This window comes from Anarhichas minor, unplaced genomic scaffold (genome assembly GCF_050575085.1).
Source record: "Anarhichas minor isolate MPS153535 unplaced genomic scaffold, ASM5057508v1 ptg000018l, whole genome shotgun sequence".
Taxonomy (NCBI): Eukaryota; Metazoa; Chordata; class Actinopteri; order Perciformes; family Anarhichadidae; genus Anarhichas; species Anarhichas minor.
In genome coordinates this window covers 5,644,345-5,666,220 of record NW_027466464.1, presented here as the reverse complement: position 1 = coordinate 5,666,220, position 21,876 = coordinate 5,644,345, and the positions used below count along the sequence as shown (strand labels likewise).

Here is a 21,876-nt window from a genome sequence, read left to right as displayed (position 1 = left end):
ACTTTGCGATCCTTCGGAATTGCTCAGGAAAATGAGATTTGTCCTTCAAACAATTCAATTGTTTGCCTGCTGCCTCCTTGAATTGATTCCTCCCTGATCATTACACTGCTCTTACTGGCAGGTTTGCGCACAGAAACGAGGAGCAGACGCACACACACACACACACACACACACACACACACACGCGCATGCCCACACACGCACTTGCACAATGCACCTGCTGAAAGCTTGTAATGACCCATCAGGAGAAGTGAATGGACCTCCGGTTGCCTCTGAGCTGCGGAGGCACACACCGGATATTGCAGCTAGCAGGACTTCGCACATCCACTGCCCCCCCCCCCCCCCCCCCCCCACACACACACGTACACATAACACAAACATAAAAGCACACATACACTCCGAGGTAATGACCAGATATTGCATGCGTGCCATCACAAGAAAACCAGTTCAAGCTGGCAAATAACATGGATGTAAAGCAGATAAATGTATGTGCAGACACACGCACGCAATTATCTCCACTTCACTCTACATGGCCTTTCTTCTAGAGCCAAAATGTCACATTGCTCTCCAGATTCCAGTCTCTAACGAGCTGTATGTGCATGTGGATAACAAATAATGGATCAAAGCATGTTTTCCAAAAGGCATTATGGTGTGTTATACTGTTCCATTATCCGTCCATATAAAGATGATTTAAGGGCCAAAGCAGCAGTCAATTGGTATGGCCAGATTGAAGTGTTAGGCGGCCCCGGGCAGAGATTTAATGCTGGGCCCCTATTGGCCCCCCCAGTCTTAAGCATGTCCTCACAGCAAACGTGGAAGCTTCATTGTACGACCACATTCAAATGAACCACAAACTAACTGACACACAGTGAATCTGGGGCTTTTAAATCCCCCTGGGAGGTTACCTAATTTGTCTGGTTTGTATTCCAGTCAATTCCAGTGAGCCACTTTTGCTTTGACAGGAAATTACTTCTTAAACTGCATAAATGCCTCTGAGTGGAGAAACATCTACATGGTGGCAGATTGAACACTGAATCATTTTTTCTTCTTTACATCATTTGTTTTGGCATGTATTGGATAGTTGATAGTGAAGAGGCAGACAGGAGAAAAAGGGAGAGAGAGGGGTATGACTTGCAACAAAGGTTCTTTGTCGTATCTGCTGCAACCATTATGCTACCGGGGCTAACGGGTAGACAAATGCAGACTTCGCAATTTCTAGCTGGTGACCGTCAATTTTGCCAACTGTTGCTGGCAGATTTGATCAACTGTAGCTGCCTAGCTTATTAAGCTAGGCAGTTGAAAACACTGCGTCCAGCTGTGGGTGGATGAGGGCTCAACAATGCGCAAACTGGATGCGCTAATCATTCATTTAGCTCTTGTTTTTATGTAGTCATGGCCTTGACAGTAACGTTTGCTTACTACCAGGCAGCAACCTTCCCTTCTGAAACATGAAGCCAATGCGGAAACTTGCATTCTTACTAATGGCCATTAACTGGAGTCCACAAACCAATGGATGATGTCACCAATGGACGATGTCATGGTGACTACATCCACTGATATACTTTTATTATACGTTAGTATTATTATGTCTATGGTTACTACTGTGGGTAGTAAGCTTACATTAGATCAGATAAACTGTTTAGTCCATTATTTACACGTTTGTTATTGTGTTTTATAAAAGATGCAACTCCCCAAACAGTAGGTGTTGAAATCCTCGTTGCTGTTGCTAAGCTATGATCGGACCATTGCTGATCAGGAGAGGCATTTAACGAATGGTCAACAACCAATTTACCGTGGTACTAATTATGCAGCTGTGGGGAGTCTGTTGTTAAAATTGCATCTTTTATCTATTGTCTTGACGACCTGCTTATTACATTTCTTGGTCCCCCATATGCCGTCTAAAACTACAAAGACACAACTGTGCTGCAGCCTCCTGTGAAGATTCACAATGATTACAAACCAGCGACCCGCTGCTTCCTTCTCTGCCTTGTTTACTGCTCACAGGAGCCCCACAGTGTCTGGGCCTTTGCACCCACACAAGCGCTCCTCAATAAGAAGTGAGATTATGCTCATTAGGGACGTGATGTAGTTATATCTCCTGGAGGCCTCTCAGTGACCACAGCAGAAAAAAGGTATGACCCAGTTTGGTCCGAGTCAAGGTTGTGTGTTTCTGCTTTTGCCCTACGGAAAGACACAGTGGACATTTTTTTTACCAGCTTGTTCCAGCATTTCAGCTGCAAAATACTTTCAAGTAAAACCAATTAGTCGATGTACATAGAAGAGGGGGACCTAATTTCTCTTTTTTCCCACATAATTGACATATTCTTCAAATCTATTTCCATTTACTCCACCAATATCCAAGCCATTCCCTAAAGCTCCCACGAATACCACCACAGTATGAGGAGTCAAGCCAGGGAGGTTCTGGCTCATTCTGGTCCCTGATCTCATCTTAGAAATCCAAATACCGGCTCCCTAACAGCCGCTGCCTCTTACCTAGAGCCACTCTGGCCGCCGACGCGTCATAGTTTATCCAGAAGGAGACCCAGGAGAGGATGGTAATCAGGATCGATGGCATGTACGTCTGCAGGATGAAGTAGCCGATGTTCCTCTTTAGCTTGAAGCTCAGAGACAGTCGAGGGTAGGCACCTGAGGACGGGGCGAGACAAAGACCGAACCAGTGTGTTTTAGTCTTTTGGTTCATAAATAAAAATGTAACGGTAGTATTAAGAATCACAGTACATACATTGTAACTTTAGAAACACATTTGGTTCCATATATTTAAAAACATGTCATTGTTGACAGTAAAAACATCCAACTTATATTATTCACAGGAGCACACAGGGATACCTTGTGTTTTTGTTTCAGTTTCCATGACAACCCCGACAGCATGGGTTGGATTTATCGCCATGGTAACAAGCATCCCCGTCACGGGCGCAGACACACACCAACTCTCTTACACACACACACACACACACGCACACACACACACACACACACACACACACACACACACGCACAAGACTGCATGCAACCCTGTTTTTCGCGATGATGCGACACAATATTTAAGATGGCGATAAAGATTTCGGCGCATTTTGCCTCATCAATTCTCAGCCGTTTACATAATTCATGTGGTGATTCTGAGAGATTCAGCACCACTGCAGGAATAATAGCTTTCCAAATGCACGAAGCCGTGCCTCTGATGCTTCATAAGTCAGGGTAATAATATTCCCCTCCACGACCTGCTATGACGGAGCATTTCTGTCATTACTTTTCCATGACCTGGAATATAAACAGTACACAGTACGTGTGCTTGAATATAGTGTGACGCTTGATTTGTCTCCCAGCATATCTTTTCATGGATTGAATCTATGGCTCGTTACTTCCACTATTCCAAGCTATTGTCCCGTTTTCTCTGTATATTGGAGGAGAACTGGGGGGCCATTACAGTGCAATTTCCAGTCCGTGGGTTTCAGCCAAAGCTACTTGTGGCGAGCGTGGGTCCAATCAACTGCACCCTCGTGTGCAGAGTTGGATAGAGAGTCACTCTGAAGAGGCACACGATCCCATTAAGATTCTGCGCCGACTGTAAGTTAGATTGCAATAAAATCCTGACACGTTATTTTAAAGGGCCGGGCCGTTCCTCAAATGTTGTCTTAAACTTAAACCGACCGATATAATTGACATTCGAAGGCAGTCGGCAAACACAAGTGCCCCGCCCACAAGACACCAGACAAGACACCAGAACTATTGTTGGAATGGTGAAACTTTTGTTACACAGAAATTGACTAACATTTAACATAATATTGAAGACTTTGGCGAACAATTGACTTTTCATGTCAAGTCAATGAGAGATGGTCACCGTCTTTTAGAAGTAAAAAGCACTTAAAGCTTCATCTGCATGATTAAAGGACTATTAAAGGAACCTTAACAAGAACCACCATAGTGCTTCTATTCTTTTACCCCTATCTGTGATTTAATTGAAAAATGAAGATCCTTTCAAAGCTATAAATTAAGTGCTACCTGTGATGTTATCTTGTACATTGTTGCAAGCTTTGTCCTCTGAAATCCCCTTTAGTTCATGCAAAAACAGTAAAAACCCTTTTATGTTACAACCAAGTTAAATATTTAATGAATTGTTTAGTCGATATTGTCTAAATGCCTGAGCCCACTTTTTCAAATGTCTTGGTTTTCCCGACCAACAGTCCAAGACCCAAATAGGTCGATTCGCAACGATATTAAACAAAGAAAAGCAGTAAATCCTCACATTTGAAAAGCAATACTCAAATACTTGCAATTTCTGCTTGATATGCAACTTAAACAATTTTGCTGTTACAAAAAAATATATTGTAAGTGCTTCAACCAATTGATGAAAGAACTGCAGACTTTGTCTAAAACCAAAGATCAGCTCATTGCATAAAGCATATATAAATGCAAACTTTTCCTTATTCACCACATCAGATGATCGTCCTGTATTTTGGCTCGTGGTTAACAGTTTGGCAGACGAGAACAAACTCAACACATGCTAAACATACACTTCATTATATTGCGAATGCGGGAACAGACTGTCACAGGTCTTAAAATATCCCATTCACTTCTTTTGATGCGTACTTAATGGCAGCTCCTGCAGCCCGAAGTGGGAGCCGAGAATGTTCGCAGTATAGCGCACGCAGAAGTGGTTTCAGAAAACGAGTGGGCTTGAGGTTCACTCGCGCGTGGGTGTGGAGAGCTGCACTGGCTGTAACTGCTACACCAAACAACATCCGCGAGTGGGAGGGACACCATGTGTGAGGCCGAGGCGGAGAGCGAGAAAAGGGAGAGGAGATGGAATTGAGGGGGGGGGGGGGGGGGGGGTATGAAAGTTGAGTGGATGATGACAGAACAACGATGGAGTCTGGGAGACGGTGGCGCTGAGGTGTAGGAGGCCTGCTGTCTGTCTCTTTTTGTCTCTTTTGTCACCCTCATGGCGGGGGCGCTGCAGTCGAACAGCATCTTTGTTTGCTCCAAGTCCGGCTAACTAGCTTACTATACCTAAATAGCAACCTAGCTGAGCTCCAAGGCCAAGGAGCTAATTACACTTCCTGGGGTTTAACGTTTACGTTAGCATCCACCAATATATTTCCCCACTGAGCCCATGGATACTACTATATCGGAGCTTGTAAGCTAACGTTAGCGGCCAGGTCCGACTTTGTATCTTTTTAGTGAAGTCTACACTCCAGCAACCGCAAACGCCATATCCAAGATAGCTTTACGTTTGGCAGAAACACTGCTTAGTCCTCTTCCTTAAAGCCTTTTTTCTTGTAGTTGATGCAGACTTTTTGCCTGGAACATGTAGCTTCAGCCTCAGTATTTTAGATGTAGCCATTGAGTGCATATCTAAGACCTCTTTTACAAGATTTAAAATGAGTCAGAAACACCAGAAAGTCAGCAGGCCACCGTGTTTTTTTCAACTAACTCATGGTGACAACGTTAGCTTTGCTAGCTACGTCAATGTTTCCTTACTTTTTAAAGCGAATGATGAATGAATTTTGATTAATCAGCCACTTATTGTAAACTGCATATATGCCATTTGAGAATGGAAAGCTTGACAGGCAACAGTAACTCAGGGCTAGAGCTGTAGTCGTCCATGTATGCAGAGAGGAAAGTGCTCAGATATGGGCCCACTAATGAACGTCAATGCTACATTAATTAAAGAGCTGTTTTTCAAAAGCTGTTTTGGAAGCATTTCATGTTTTCTAAAACCTTCATATGTGAAGGAATATTCAAGGGCTTTACTGTCAAATTACAGCAAAAAACATGAAATATAGATGCTTTTGAATATTTAAAGCTGTTATTATTGCAGCTATCTTAACGAAGATGTCGGAGAAGGATGAAGACAGAAAAGGTGGCGACGGACACTGATGAATGCACACAACGCGCAAAACAACACTTAAATGTCACCCAACACAGCAATTATCCAGTCACGCGTGCGTTTTGCATATGGACTTGCTTACTGTACGTACACGCACACACACGGGCAGTATTGTGTGTGTGCTTCGAGGAGAATAATTGATGTTGTGGGTCGCATTCCGCATGAATGTGCGATGCCCTGAATCCCGGGCTGCTTTTCAGTCAGAGAGCCGGGTAATTGGCATCCAACCACACCTCTTACAAGAGAGAAGAAAATATATACTAAAGAAGCAACAGAGGGTGAGAGAGATGCCAAGACGGGGCAGAAACCCGGGGATAGAAGAGGGAAAAAGGTGGGAGGAAATTAAAGGCTGTCCAGTGGCACTTTTAATGGAGGGAACCTGGTCATTAGCCAGTCTTGCGGGGGAGCCTTTGATGTGCTTCACACAACCTGCCAAGAGCACGGGAGCAGGACCGCTGGACACTAAACTTTAATTGTCGCCACCTGCGGGGGACGTGCCACTTCTCTGAAACAAGTGCACTCTGGCGCACTCACCTCGCGCACACTCGCACGCGATTCACACACCAGGGCAGAGGCACACGCGCCGCGTACACGGCTAACGCAATGCAGCACATGCACAGGACAAAGACGCAGTGAGGACGAGGGCGACTCAAAGTGAGGCACTTGTTGGAAGACTGAGAGTAAAAAAAAAGATAGTGTGCAGCCTCAAAAGAAATGTTAAAAATACCCCAAAAGGCAAACAAAAGAATGATCTGCTCTTTGTGTCCTGTTTTTCTTCAGACTGGGTGTGGCTCCTCCTCACGAGCATAACTTCTGTGAGAAATTCTGTTATTAATAGACGTCAAACAGCTTTTATTTTCCTCGCTACGGCTGCGGAGAAGCTGCCTCTCTGAATAAGTCTCCACTGACCAGATTATATGGCAGTTGGTTAGGGAGCGTCAATAAAGTTTCTGCGTCTGGGACTTAATTTACACATCATAACCAGATTAATTCAGCACCTCAGTGTGTGACAAATGAAAATCCAAAGTTCACTGCATATATCAGAACACCCCTGAGAGCAATGAGGACCGTTAAATCACTCTTCTGTACTTCTCCAAGTGAGCAACTCAAATCAATCACATGAAATACGACATTGCGAATGATTTCTAACTTGACATTTTGCTCCGTGTCGCCATGTCTTCCAATTAATTGCTCTGCGAGATGACAATCTCGTGAGAAAATGGCCATCGCGAACCTATAGATAACACGCGATTAATGTGTTTCACAACACCAGTTGACACCAAAATATTTACGCGTCGTATAAACCATCTGTCATGTGTTGGCATTTCCTTTTCCTGAGCATCCATGTTTCGTTTTTTGTTCCCGTCAATATTCATTCGGGTTTTGGAGGATTGCTTGGGTTTGCTGCCGGCCATTGATATACTACTTGTTGGCTTTGTTCTCTAGAGGTTTACGGCATTGGATTTATTTGATCTCACCATGAAATGTGAGGGCTAAACACAACACGTACCGTCACTTTGAGGGTGTAAAAGCTTTCATATTATCTGCGACTGTCACGCTGATTGATTGTATTGACTGATTTAATTGATTGGAGCTACATTTTGTTAGCATCAGCACGACAACCAAACCATTAATTCCAGCGTCACCTCTCAGGGTCAAGGGCCACCCGACATGAACACGATTTGCTCTGTAAATCACAGCGTTTACATCATGTTTTGGATAAGTACCATTCCAACATCCTTGCATCAGCCGCTGTTACTTAAGGGATACTTCAAAGGCGGCTTCAACCTCACTTCAACCCAATTAGAAGCACTGACAAACACAACTTTGGCTCTGAGGATTTTGGATCAACAGATCAAGCTTTGGCACGGATTTCTTTGCTACAGAAATTGATTAAATAATCAGCTTGAAAATAGGCCAATGCTGGATATGAACAATATCATCGAAGACGTAACATCCACTTGTTGTGTATTATTCCCCAAAGTAAATCCAGTGTGTACACAAGGCATTATAGTAGAGCATTTACCTGTGGAAAAGACTACGTTTCTGGACACCAGCTTGTAATCGACTATGGAGAACTGAGGCAACTCGATCCGCGTCACCCCCGTTACAGCCGACTCGCCTCCTTTCCAGTAGAACTCGATGTCGTCTGTGGTGTAGCCATCTGCACAAGTAGAAACGCGCGCACACACACACACACACACACACACACACACACACACACACACACACGCACACACACACACACACACACCAAGGTGTAACCATCTGTCTAACCATCACAGGAGACCAAGATATGCAGTGTTGCTGATCCTCCAACTGGGCTGTCAATTGGGAGGAAGCATGTTTGAAGTTGTTTTCCAAGAAAACGTTGCTTTGAAAGCAAGCGAGTCAATAGGTTTACTTGAGTTCACAAAAATGTCAAAAGATTTACAAAAATAGCTGACATTTCCTGTCTTTTCATTTTTTTTTTATTCTAATACAGACACTATTTGCAACAAATCTGAAAAAAACCTCTTGAAAGTGCTCCAATCTTAAAACTGTATTTAAGAAACATTCAATTTAACCTACAAGGACGCCAACGGGATCCTCTGATTATCTTAAGCCTTGTTTTTCATGTTATCTTAAGACATTCTTGGATCCCGACCAATACACCCCCCGAGTGTGAAGTACATCGGACGCAATATGCGAAGGACATACACACACACACGTATAAAGAGAGATTCCTTGCATATAGTCCATCTATTAGCCAAATATCACCAAATTTGTCATGGTCACTCAAACATCATATCAACACATGTGCAACAAATTTGGTTGTAGCACAAAGCGTTTTGGTGGTATCAATTATTTTGTAATATGAGCCCTTTGAGGGCCAGCTGTAGAAAAAGTGAATGGAACATCAAAAATCCCCCAAAAATCTTTTTTTTCGGCTTGGCCAACAGATGTTCTGTACCAAATTTAGCAACTCAAAAGCTAAAAATTTGTAGGAGGAGAAACAAAAATCGTAATGTGAATTGGGCGTATATGGATAGATTCGTCTGGGCCCACAGATGCGAGGAAGAAAATAATGTTTTTGAGACTTACGGTTCAAAAGCCAAATGTTTGTTATTATAGCGCCACCATTTGGCCAAATAACATCGTATTCGACAGAACACTCCCTTGGGTCTCTGGCAATACATCCACCTAGTGTGAAGTAGATCGGACGAATAGCTTCCAGCGTTATTAGAGCTTGACTGGTTAAAGTAAATCCGTTGAAAACCCATTTAAGGTGAGCTCATGAATTCCACCATCAGTCACAATTGCCGTATCGGGTAAACCCCGTCCTTCTACTTTAGTACCTGAGACGGATTTACAACTAATACGAGACCATGTTGGTGTTCTCGTCAGCTTGCATATTGTGCTGACAGTCGGTCCTGACGGCGTTTGGTCTTTGTACTCACAGCTCTCTATCTCCAGAGTGCAGTTCTGTTCGTCCAGGGGATACCTCCTGAGATCCATCATGCATGCTGCTGTTGTAGTTATCCTGAACAAAGAGACACATAGGAGGAATGAGAGGGCGCAGGAGAGAATATGTTAGATACTGTATGCGATTTACACAAGTTGTAGCGGAAGGAAGATGGATAGGAAGGAATAAAGAAGGAAAGGGTGACTATCGCACTTTATTTCCCATTTGAATTGTTGTTATAAAAATAGCAAAGCAGGCAAGTAGTTACTTAACAAGGATACGGGACTGCGGGAATATAATGACATTAAAGCATTAAGATGATAGCACTTGACTTTGTCCTATCATCTTTAAAGGAAACCAAATGTCCATTTGTCTTGACACTAACTTCCTCGGTTGGCGTCATATTACCGGCGAGTATTGGCATTGGCATCTTAAAATACGATTAAGGCACGTCCTCTGAGGTAAAATGCTGACTGCGTAACTGCACACATAATTATGCTATAGATCACAGACGGAAAAGCAGTCCTCACTCTTGTGTTTTAAATCCGCCCAGATCCCCCAAAACAAACTGGCTACCCTCCATCCAGTGATTACGTGAAAATGTGTGCAAATAAAGATGATATTAACGCAGCACATGTTGGCAGAGTTTAGTGCCTGCTCATCTGAACTGGGTCATGAGGAGGTATCCCTTTGTTTATTAGACGTATGAGCTCACACAGTTAAAATAAGCAGCAAAGTGAAAAATGCAAATTGAGAATGATTTTAGGCTAAGTCTGCCCTGATTAACTGCTTGGCAGTTAGCCACTCGATGTCTTCATTCAGTTAAGACTCATGAGGCTGCGGAAAAAAACACATTAGGTGTTATTATTATCCAGCTAAAATTTGCAACATATACATGGTGTCTGCAAGATAGAGATGTATTGTTATTATTGTGACTTCCAATATATGTCTCAGTTTGATACCATTTATAATATCGATGCTCTTTGAAGCTTGTCTGTTGTTATCACATGAATACATTGTATAAAACATATAAATGAAAAAATGAATTGGGAAGTGATTTAATACATTTCTAAAACATAAGTCATGATTCTTATTTTCAAAATAATTGTTTTTTTCTTAATGTTATTTCCTGAGTTACCTTTTATTTCATAATGCCTCTTTTCATGACAGTGGTGTTGTCAGCAGTCACCACCCCTACCTCTCTCTCTTAAGCTTCACAAATGCTACAAAATGTAGCCAGTTAGCTCCTGTTAGCCAGAGCAACAATGTCAAAGTAATTCTGAATACACCAAGTAGTACTGTTACTGTAAATAAACACAGTACTAACTAACTTATCCTTTTATTTAGCTTAAAAAGGTTGAAAATGCTACCTACCCAGCCTGCTAACTAGCTATGTGGCCCATCAAAGCAAAGAGCTAGTGTTACCGGTTGCAGCTAACGTTAGCTGGTTAATTCAGAGTTATTGAAAGGTGTGCTCTTTCATGAATACACCTCTACTTGGTTGCTCTAGCCAACCAGAGCTAGCTGGCAATTAGCGAGCTAACTAGCCGCTCACATGTAGCAGCAAGGTGACAACTCCACTGTGATGAAGAGTGACATATAATCAAAATGGCCATTAGAGTATGTGAAGTAATACATATGCTGTGATGTTGATAGAGTTTATAAAGTAAATGATTAATGTATTGATAATAATCGGTAGTCGCAGCCCTAACAAATCTTGGATACCATGATGTGACTCTGTATTCAGCATGTTACTCAGCCTTACCTGGCATCCATTTATTGAACAGCTCATATCACAAACACCACGTCACACATCTCCCTCTGCCTTTGATGTCTTGAAAAGCATTGACAGGCCTATAAGTAGCCCACCAGGCTAAGTGCTATGAACTCCACTTGCATAATCAAGCACGACTGTATGACTGTAAAGTATGAACACTGACGGATGCAAACGCAAGCATGCAAGTATGCGTGCAAACACACACACACACACACTTTTTGTCTCTGTACTCTAATAATTCAAAGCAGGCATCCATATTCATAGGTCTCACTAACTCGTCTGAACCTGCCTGTCGAAAAGATCAATGGAAATTCAAAACAAGGGCTTTATGAAACAAATATCAAACAACAGCTGCAAGCTTCACATTGCATTAGGGCACCGTCCAACCTGTTCAGACTTCATTTCATGGGTGATCTCCGGCTGCACCCTCCCTCCCTTAAACATCTAATGCCGGGGTGCCCTTGAGCACGACACGTAATCCTCTGGCTGCTCAGCGGCCAGCAGCAGACAACTGCCAAGTTCTCAACAGGGGCAACTGTGGTGCCGTAACAGGGCTTTAAACACATAGAATGAACTTGACACTGGGAAACGTCAGAGAACGTTCTTGGCCCCGAGCTTCACTTTGTTGCCTGTTGTGGGGAGTGTTGCTCGATTGCATGGCCCAGAAATCGCACATTATATATTATAGATTACATAAACTCACTTCCGGCACTACACTGAAAAACACAACAAATAGTTACATGTCGAGTCAGTTAGGTTCTTTCTGTTTTTCTTATTGTACACAAGCGTGTTTTTGCGCCCCCCAATACCTTCTTACTTCCCTTCTCTGACTGTGACCCACAGCCCCAAAGCCATCGGTGAAACCGATCACAAGTATAAAGTTTTATTTGTAAAGAAGGCTGAGATATTTTCTAAAACACTATCTTTTAGCAGATGTTACTCAAACTGGAGGAAATAGTGTATTTGTTGGGGACTATTTTCAGTTGTGGATTAATACACGTTTGGAGAATCTCCGGCAGCAGTAGAGTGTGTGTGGAATTCAAAATAAACTGCAGTGCCAAGGTTCATGGTAATGAAGTGATGATGTGTTTTTAATAGTTTTGGGGCAAAAATGGAGCTCTATAGCACTGAGGACTAACATATGGTCGGATCAGTTCTTTTTTGGTTTTGGTCTTTGCACCGTCTTAGGATTTGTTGACGATTAAAGAAATATAGAGAATTTCGCCACCCTTTTTCTTACTTTTTCCAATTCTAAATTTGGGCAAATAGGGGGAGGCCCGTGCAGATGGCAAAGCAGAACCCACCTGAGCCCGTAGAGAACGGTTCCGTCCGGATGCAGGCGGATCATGCGGTTTTTGACGGTGACTCCGTGGACGAACGACTTCTTGTCGTTGAGGAAGTAGGTGTCGGGGACCCAGAGCTGGTCGGCGACCCTGTTGTCCAGGGTCAAGTTGAGGGGGATTCCTATGTAGGCCAGACGCTTGTCCCTCCAGTACTGTTGGAAATACATGGTCAACGTGTAGTCCTGTGGAGACAAACACGGGAAGAGACAATAAGAGTAGGTCACAGCTGATACATACGTTTATTTAAATTATACAGACACTGCAGACCTCCAAAGCAAATATTAACCGCTCTGAAATATTAACTCTGCCCATTCCCTGCTGTTAGTGCTCCTAATATTTATATGATGTCCCACAGCCTCCTACAAGCTGGACAGAGTGTGGGCCAAGTGGTCCACACGCTGCAGCCAAACCCCCCCCCCATACAGTAATGTGCCATTGTACAACAAGCGTGGACATGCTGACTGACTCATGTAGCTGCAGCCTTAGTGGAAAATTTCACCTATTCTATCAACAGTAGCATATTCCCAGTATAAGCAGTGATTCACAGAGCCTGAGAGCTGAACTGTAATGGAGCCCAACAGATTTTTAAACATATGTTGCCTTTCATTTAATCAAATAGGCGGACTCCAGAGATTTGTTTTCCTCACAAATACATTAAAATATTGTCAACTATTAATATCCAATGCCTTCTTTACTTTGATTTTTGTTCATGCAGTTTTGCTAAATGCTAAGCTACTGTTATTTCCACTCCTTATGGGACCCAAATGGAAATGCGTAGCTTCAGTGACACTTTATTGTTCTATCCTCTGAGATCATCTCTGATTTCTTAAGCTAATAGGGATTTCCACAACCCCCAAAATGGTCATCAGTCAATGACTATTCTCCTATAAGTCACCTCAAACTACATTCTACAAACGGTCTTCATAGCAGAGTTAATTATTGGTTTGGTCTGAAAATCACTTACGTGTTTGCAAACATGTACGCTTTGGAGAGTCTTTGTATCGGTCTCTGTGACAAACCCTCGCTATCTGGCACCTAAACCACATAAGCATTGGCAAGACGCACATCCAGCCATGGAGATACTATCAGTTCTGGGATATCGAGCATTTTTTTAGGACGGTTGTGTAAGAAAAATAGGGCGGTAAGAAATATGTTTGTGTTTTTGCCTTGATTCAAGTAGTATTTGAGCAGAACGGAAGCAGCAGCGGCGATAGAGGACAGAGCCCCTCCCTTCTTCCCTCCACATCACATAATCCACTTACCCAAGCTAACAGTCTCTCTTCTCTATTTCTGTATTTCTCAGTCTGTCTGCACCTCTCTCTCTTTCTCTCTCCCTCTCTCCCCCTCTCCCCCTCCCTCTCTCTGGGCCGTGCCATGATCTTGCCCGCTGTGGCGTTGAAATGAAACCAGCTGAGCTGGCACCGGCAAAGGCACACATGTCCGTCGGTGCTGCAGATTTCAGGTTCGCCCCAAACAAAAACAATTTAAATAAAACAAGGATTAAAACGGCCACTGCTACGAGCACGGCTTCCCAAAACAAAAAATGCAGATTACGTAACCGTGGTAGTTATTTGTCTCAACACTGTGTTATTACCAGAGCCGAGAAAACACTTGAGGTTTTTGCATTTGCAGGAGAGAAGAGAATGAAACACGATTATGGCTGCGTGTTAATTATTTATTCCTTTTATTATTCTTCTTTTTCTTCATACTCGATGAGCATGTTTTCCAGGATTGGTGAGTGCACAGAGTGAACAGGGAAGCTCTTAGTCAGCACAGGATCCAGATTGGTCCCCCAGCATGAGGAGGAAAGCTCACTGGCACTGAGCCATAAATGTACCGTGGTGGAACCAGGACCTGTTTGGTGTCCGCAGCCAAAGCCATAGTGATGGAGCCATTCTGCTTGTGGCCAGTTATTACCAATCATGTGGGAATATACTAATATTCCAAAAAATGTGGTATTACGATAGCAATTACATTTTGTGATTTGAGGATTTGCTGCTTCTCTCTCTTTTATATCATTATATAAAACAAGCAATCTTAAGACGTCATCATGGGCACTGGGAACCATTTTTCACGATATTCTGTTGTTTTTTAAAATCAAAATGCTTTATCAATCGAACAATAAAGTTGATTGATTAATGGATCCATCAATGATGAAAATGATCAGAAGTTGCGGCCCCAGAGGTATGTGTGGCAGACAGTGTCTTTCCTTAAAAATCCCACTGGTCATTTTACCAATTAATGAGTAAAGACACCTCAAATATTACAGTACAGTACTGTAACTGCAGCAGACAGGGCTGGATTGCTTTATCATGACCTCCATTGGTTTACAGTAAAAAGATTAACTGCAAACTTTTTCGGGAATGTGCACCTTAAACTCATAGCTCCTGAAACTATATGAGACTTCAAGGGGCACGCCACCAATTTAGCTTATGAAGTTACGTTTACTTGTCATCAGGAGTACCAGTCAGCTTGTTAAAACAGCTGTAATAGAGCGTCCTAAACCCCTGGAATTCGTCAACATATTTGCTCCTCCTGTTCCTTCATTTTAGCGTCAATGGGTTTTTTGAATGGGTTTTTGGTTTTGATGCCTGCAATAAGGTCTGTGGTTAAGACATTTCTAACATTTTTTTTCTGAGACATAAAATACGTCAGAAAATAGGCCTCTTGTGAATTTGAAGCTTTTACGTGTCCTAAAAACCTCCTCTCGGTTTAGGTTTGACACCAAAACATATCCTACAAGAAGCTTGGGTGTGGGGTTTAAGAGGCAGGGGGCCTAATAAAGGATGCTATTGAGTTGCATTATAGGAAATGTCGGAGGCTGCTTTGGAGCTGGACCAATTCCAGGGACTAAAAGTCAGGACGTCTCCGCTTCAATTATGACAATTCTTTCTCAAATCTGTCCCTCTTGAACTTTATGGTCCTTTACAGTCCTGGTTGGGGCTGTGGGGGAAATACAATGAAGCTGCTGAGGTAGTCTGTTGTGTAAACTGCACTTAATAGGTTCTTGAAAGTGACAAAATGCACACTGAGTGGGAGGAAGCGGGGGAACAGGTGCCCAACAGCTCTTTTTGTGGCTGCAGAGGCCCCAGGCAGGTTAATCCAGCCATTATACAACAGGGACTACTTTCTCTTGATTCCATAGTAGCAGAGGACCTAAGGCCCCTACTATTGAGATCCTCCTACCCAAGGTGGAACCGAGCACAAGTTAGTTCAGTCATACCAGAACTTCAGAGTACGGTACTGAAGGCTTTTTTGCAACAGAAAGATGTTTTCAACTCATTTCGGCAAGAGTTTGATAGACAGATGGTTCATCCAATCATCTGCCACATCATATTTTTTTTTAAAGTGCCCGCTTTTCCCCAAACGGTTTCCAATGACGGCTTCTCAGATGGTTCTGTTCAACAAACCATCTGGCTGGTCAGGTTAGTTTGGATGTCGCCTCACCCCAATTTGGACCGGACGATCACAGACAGTCACTGCAGTAAAGCAATATATACACTGTACAGCTCTGGCCGATGAAGACATGGAGTCAACCATTCCTCTGTTCCTTTAAGTGAATAAATCCATGTCAATTTCCAGGATTTTATGACATAAAGGGCAACAATGTCAGTCACAGCCTCATTAAGGGGGTCAATGTGGATTGATCACAGCCCATCTCCTCCATCACCACCATAGCTTTACCCCCCATCAATCCTTACAAATGACTAATGTCACTTTCACATTGCCTCGTTTTGACCCCTTATCACATCACTCTTCCCAGCCCCTAGAGCGGTGTCCCACTCTCGGTGTGCATTTCAGTGTCAGCATGTGGGCAGCGCAGCGAGTGAGCGGCAACAGCGCACACATGGGGCATAAATGATTCAGATTAACCGTTTAGCCTGTACAAACACGCGCCGAAGGAGCCCTCGTCAATGTTGCATGGAGACAATCGAATCGAATTTCAGATGATGGGTGCAGCTTTGCAGTACCTGCTCTGCGACTAGGGGGACTCTGGTTTTCTATGAACTAGGTCTGTGGATTATGAATTATTGACAACCCCTCCCAACAGCACATGAATTCCCACAGCTGCGCCACTGCCGGTGGGGTTATTAGCATATGTTTTTCAGCAAGAGATAACGAGAGTGACCAGTGGAGATGATTTCCAGCAAGCCCCAATTATTCAATTAAGTCAACTGGGTAATCGCTTTTCATTCAGGCTGTGTGAGAATTCAGATAAGCAGGGTCTTGGCTGCGAACTGACCCATATTCAATTTAATCTCTCTCCCCCTCTCTCTCTCTCTCTCTGCGGTGCCGGTGCACCGACTGCCGCGCCATGATACCGCCGCTATGAGGAAACATCCCGCTCACATTGTTTGTCCGTTTATTGCCAATGTATGTAACATACAAGGAATTTGTCATGGCAGGTGGCGCATAACATTAGACAATAACATTGAACAATGAACAACAATCAACAGTGCAAGAAATAGACATATTAAAATTTACAATCAAATTTAAAAGAATATAAAATAAAGTGCACGACAAACAGATAACAGGACTGTAAACAAGTGTAATGTAAAAGTGACAAGTGTATGTAAATATGAAGGAATGTGCAGGGGAGTAGTAGGGAGGGAAGGAATTTGTCCTGGGGATGACAGAGTCAGTGGGGGACCTGGGCTCTGTTAATGAGCCCGACTGCGGAAGGGAAGAAGCTGTTCGTGTGGCGTGAGGTCTTGGTCCTGATGGACCTCAGCCTCCTACCAGATGGAAGGGGCACAAACTGTTTTTGTCCAGGGTGAGAGGGGTCGGCTACAATCCTTCTTGCTCGCTTCAGGGTCCTTGCAGCCAATCACCCTCTCGGCAGAGCGAATGATGCGCTGCAGCCTGCCCTTGTCCTTGGTGGTGATTGTGATGGAGGAGCAGAGGATGGACTCAATGATGGCTCTGTAGAAGTGCACCATCATTGTCTTTGGCAGGTTGAATTTCTTCAGCTGCCTCAGGAAGTACATCCTCTGCTGAGCCTTTTTAGTGATGGAGCTGATGTTCAGCTCCCACTTGAGGTCCTGGGATATGATGGAGCCCAGGAAGCGGAAGGACTCCACCGCGTCGACGGGGGAGTCACACAGGGTGATAGGGGCTGGTGGGGCTGCATTCTTCCTGAAATCCACAACCATCTCCACTGTCTTTAGAGCGTTGAGCTCTAGGTTGTTCAGACCGCACCAGGTCACCAGATGGTCAATCTCCCACCTGTAGGCGGACTCATCCCCACCAGAGATGAGTTCAATGAGGGTGGTGTCATCCGTGAACTTCAGAAGCTTGACGGACTGGTGACTGGAAGTGCAGCTGTTGGTGTACAGGGAGAAGAGAAGAGGGGAAAGAACGCAGCTTTGGGGGGAGCCGGTGCTGATGGTCCGAGAGGCTGAGACGTGTTTTCCTAGCTTCACGTGCTGCTTCCTGTCAGACAGGAAGTCTGTGATCCACTTGCAGGTGGAATCGGGCATGTGCAGCTGGGAGAGCTGGTCATGCAGCAGAGACGGGATGATAGTGTTGAAGGCAGAGCTGAAGTCCACAAACAGGATCCTGGCGTAGGTTCCTGGGGAGTCCAGATGCTGGAGGATGAAGTGAAGGGCCATGTTGACTGAGTCATCTACAGACCTGTTGGCTCTGTAGGCAAACTGCAGGGGGTCCAGGAGTGGGTCAGTGAGGGTTTTTAGGTGGGACAGGACTAGGCGTTCAAATGACTTCATGACCACAGAGGTCAGGGCGACGGGCCTGTAGTCGCTAAGTCCTGTGATCCTTGGTTTTTTGGGGACGGGGATAATGGTGGAGGCCTTGAAGCAGGCTGGTACGTGGCATGTCTCCAGGGAGGTGTTGAAGATGTCTTTGAACACCGGAGACAGCTGATCAGCACAATGCTTCAGGGTGGAGGGGGAGACAGAGTCCGGGCCGGCTGCTTTGCGGGGGTTCTGTTTTTTAAAAAGCCTGTTGACGTCACTCTCCAGAATAGAGAGAGTCGACACTGGGGAGGGGACACTGGGATGGGTGATACAGAGGCATGGGCCCCTGCTGGGCTGGGGGAGGGGGACCTGGTGGTCTGGGGCTGGTTGATGGAGCTGTGGGGGATGGAGTCAGGACTGTCCCATTGTCTTTCGAATCTGCAGTAGAACTCGTTCAGCTCGTCTGCCAGGCAGAGGTCATTCATGGAGTGGGGGGTTTTAGGCTTGTAGTTGGTGATCTGTCTGAGGCCTCTCCAGACAGAAGCAGAGTCACTTGCTGAGAGCTGGTGTTGCAGTTTCTCAGAGTACAGACGTTTAGCATCTCTCACCGCCTCATAATTAGGCGACACGTGTCGAAGCCGCTTTCCGTGAGAAATAATAAACGGCCGAACTTCACATCTCGGTGTGGGAGAGGAACGAAAACCAGTGATATATGTAATCACCATCTACTCCGCATGAACCCCACGTTCATGTAAAGCAATTTGAGTCACTTCAGTGTAATTTTGGAGCCCTCCCTCGGGATGGACCCCGAGGCGGTATATCACTGCAGTGCGGGGGAATCCCTCAGCGACTTCCTTTTACCCCTCCTGCTGCCGCTATAGAATGGTAAAAATAGCTCTGCCCCTTATTGAGCTGGGCTTTTGTTTTTTTGTCTCCAAATGACAGCGTTGGTCTTCAATATAAAGGATCATTTCCTCACTGTCTAATATGTTATGATATGTGAATATGTGACACTGAAGTACACAATCATTTTTTTATTGGTATATATCACATACATTCCCTTGAAGATTTTCTTTCACTTACACTAAAATATATTTTTAAGAATTTTATTTTTTCATGTGACATGACATTTGCCCAATTTTTTTGCGTTGGCCCTTATCTTTGGATTTTAGGAAAATGCAAAGTGTGAGTGCAGGATGCTTTATTTATTTATTTTAGATTAGATATCATCCGACACAGGCCTCAGAAGAAAAAAGGAATATCTCTCCACCTATTTGAGTGCAGAAAACAACAGACACAACGTACAATAAACAAAGCTATAGATGGATTCAACTGGTACACTTAGATTTTTTTGATTTTCCACATATACTGCGCAAACATCGCTATAATGAACTCTTTTGTCCATGATAATTGTGTAGTGGACATCTGATACCACTTCGTGTAGTGCTCCCTCTTCATAGAGCTGCCCTATCCGTTACAGCGTAGAGCTAGAGCCGGCAGATTGGCGGCGAATCGCGCGTCCTCTCGGCCGGCCGGTCGGGCAGCGCAAACCAGGAAGTGCCAGCTCCGCTTACTCTGAAACTCCCGTGCTCATCACTTCACCCTGCAGCGCGCTCTCTCCTGAGGCCAATTACATTCCATCAGGCAGGAAGCCGGATGCCGGATAAAAGACACGGGGGTATATTAAGCCACACTCAGAGCCCACAGAAGAAAAAAAAAAGATCTGCTCTTTTTTTTGCATGGCTGGAAGACCATATACAAATAATTAGGGTCAACGTTTGTGCATAGGCAATGTCTGATTCCAAGATGTATGTAATGCAGCGGACAGTCTGTGGACACCTTGGTGACTGCATTGTACTTTATGGACTTGTTTTCTTACTGGTGCAAATGATGAAAAATTAAAAAAAACAGGCAGCGGGAACATTTGGAGAGAGAGAGAGAGAGAGAGAGAGAGAGAGAGAGAGAGAGAGAGAGAGATCCTTTCACCTCTCCATAATGACAGATTTTTTTTTCTTCTTCTTTTTGACACCCACACGCAGCCGTGGGTGTACGGATGACTAGCTTGTTCAGCCTGTTGCTGCAAACTACATTCACAGCAACCGACTCTGACCTTTTCCCCACGCGAGGAGCGCCAACCGTCTTTAATGCCCCCCCCCCCACCCCCCACCCATAATTCTGATCATGAGGTGCGGATCACGGGCTGGTGTGAACAGCCAAAACAGCCTTTTTTTTTAAAAAGCTCCCCACACATCTTTCAAAGGGATCCATTTGCGAAAGTACAGCACACAGATCTATTTCGCCTCGCTCTGATCTCGTCCTAGCATGCGTCGGAGGGCCCCCGGCGCGCAACCACAAACAAACCTCAGAGGTAATTAGTGCGCCTTTCTCAGACGCTTCAGCATCTGCCAGCGCAGGAGGCCCCCAGCGCCCCGCGAAAAGGCGCCGGAGTGAGCGGACTCTGGGTCGACCTGCCCCGCCAGGTGGATTCCTCAGGGCCGGAGCCAGATGTCGCATTCGCGAGCTCTCGCGGGGTGTTTCGATTGGCTCCCGCCTCCCCTCTCTGCCTCTCCCCCATCCTCCCCCCTCGCTCTCTCTCTGCTCTTTTGTGTTTCGCTCAGGCGCTCAATAAATCTTTAGATCTTACAGTCCTCCGCTTCCCTTTACGTCTCCGGTCTGGTGTGTTACGTCCAGTTGAATTCCCAGGGCTGCAGAGATCGTTTTCGACTCGGTCTGCATGGGTTAATGAAATTAACTCGCAGGGTCAGGTGAATGTCAGCAAAACTTTGCTCATAATCAGCAATATTGAGATTAAGAGGCAATTATCGGGGCGATGAGGGGGGGTTGGGTCTAATATTTCACGTTTTAAAAAGCATGGCTCGCCCCAGCGTTATCAGGATTCCCTTTGGACCCTCCGTCTAAGATCTCAAAATATAGTACTGAGCGGGCACAACTATTATTAGTAACTAAAGGAGATTTACCTTCTGTTACAATGCAGATTAAAGTGAAGAAGCGGTGACTATCAGTAGCGATATCATTTAATTGCTTATATCCATAAAGATCCGGTGAGATTCTGTGCTTGATTTGTGTACAGTCCCTAATGTAGTACTTCTTTGACCCGCATAGACTAAGCATCTGTTTCTATGTTTGATTCCGACCCATAACAAGGGTCAATCACTCTTCTCTCTGTTCCACATTGTCACATTCACATGCACGAATGCACGCATATATTACCTTGTAATAATAATAGTTCTGTCATTGACTCACACTCATTTTCTACCCGTTCACCTCGGCCTTAGCCACCGCATTCGATGCCTAAACGTGGCCCCTTTACGCCGCAACTTTTTTATCACTCCACGCGCTTGTGATTCACCATAAAGTGCTGTACTATTCTGTTTTTCCTTCTTTGTGTGAGAGAGAAAGCGTCACATCAGGTCTAAAATGTTGGCAGCGTTGTTCTGCAAATCTGCGCTCCTTGTGGAACAGGCTGCATTGGATCCGGGCCTCCTTTCAGCAAAGCAAGCAGTACTTGTCAACTTTTCAAAACACGTTTTCCCAGTTATGCCCGTGGGCGAAGTGGATTCGGCAGCTGAAGTTTTACAGAGATTAATGCACGATGGAGCCGGACAAAATAAAGAAGTAGAGAGAGAGAGAGGGAGCAGCATTTGTCGGGGGCTGTGCTGTTTAGTGTCGCTCGGTGGATAAACCAC

At 44.5% G+C, this 21,876-nt stretch overlaps 1 protein-coding gene across 3 annotated transcripts in view; it reads right to left on the bottom strand.

Annotated features, from left to right (window-relative positions):
* The window catches only part of LOC142953019 (gamma-aminobutyric acid receptor subunit beta-3-like), a 48,454-nt gene that overhangs the window by 5,137 nt on the left and 21,441 nt on the right, over positions 1–21,876 (bottom strand). For all 3 annotated transcript variants that reach the window (XM_076095081.1, XM_076095082.1, XM_076095083.1), the window contains 4 exons: positions 12,435–12,655; positions 9,349–9,431; positions 7,935–8,072; positions 2,494–2,646 (listed from right to left, as the gene is read on the bottom strand). In XM_076095081.1, the coding sequence (XP_075951196.1) occupies positions 2,494–2,646; positions 7,935–8,072; positions 9,349–9,431; positions 12,435–12,655 (595 nt within the window). The remainder of the gene's footprint in view (positions 1–2,493; positions 2,647–7,934; positions 8,073–9,348; positions 9,432–12,434; positions 12,656–21,876) is intronic.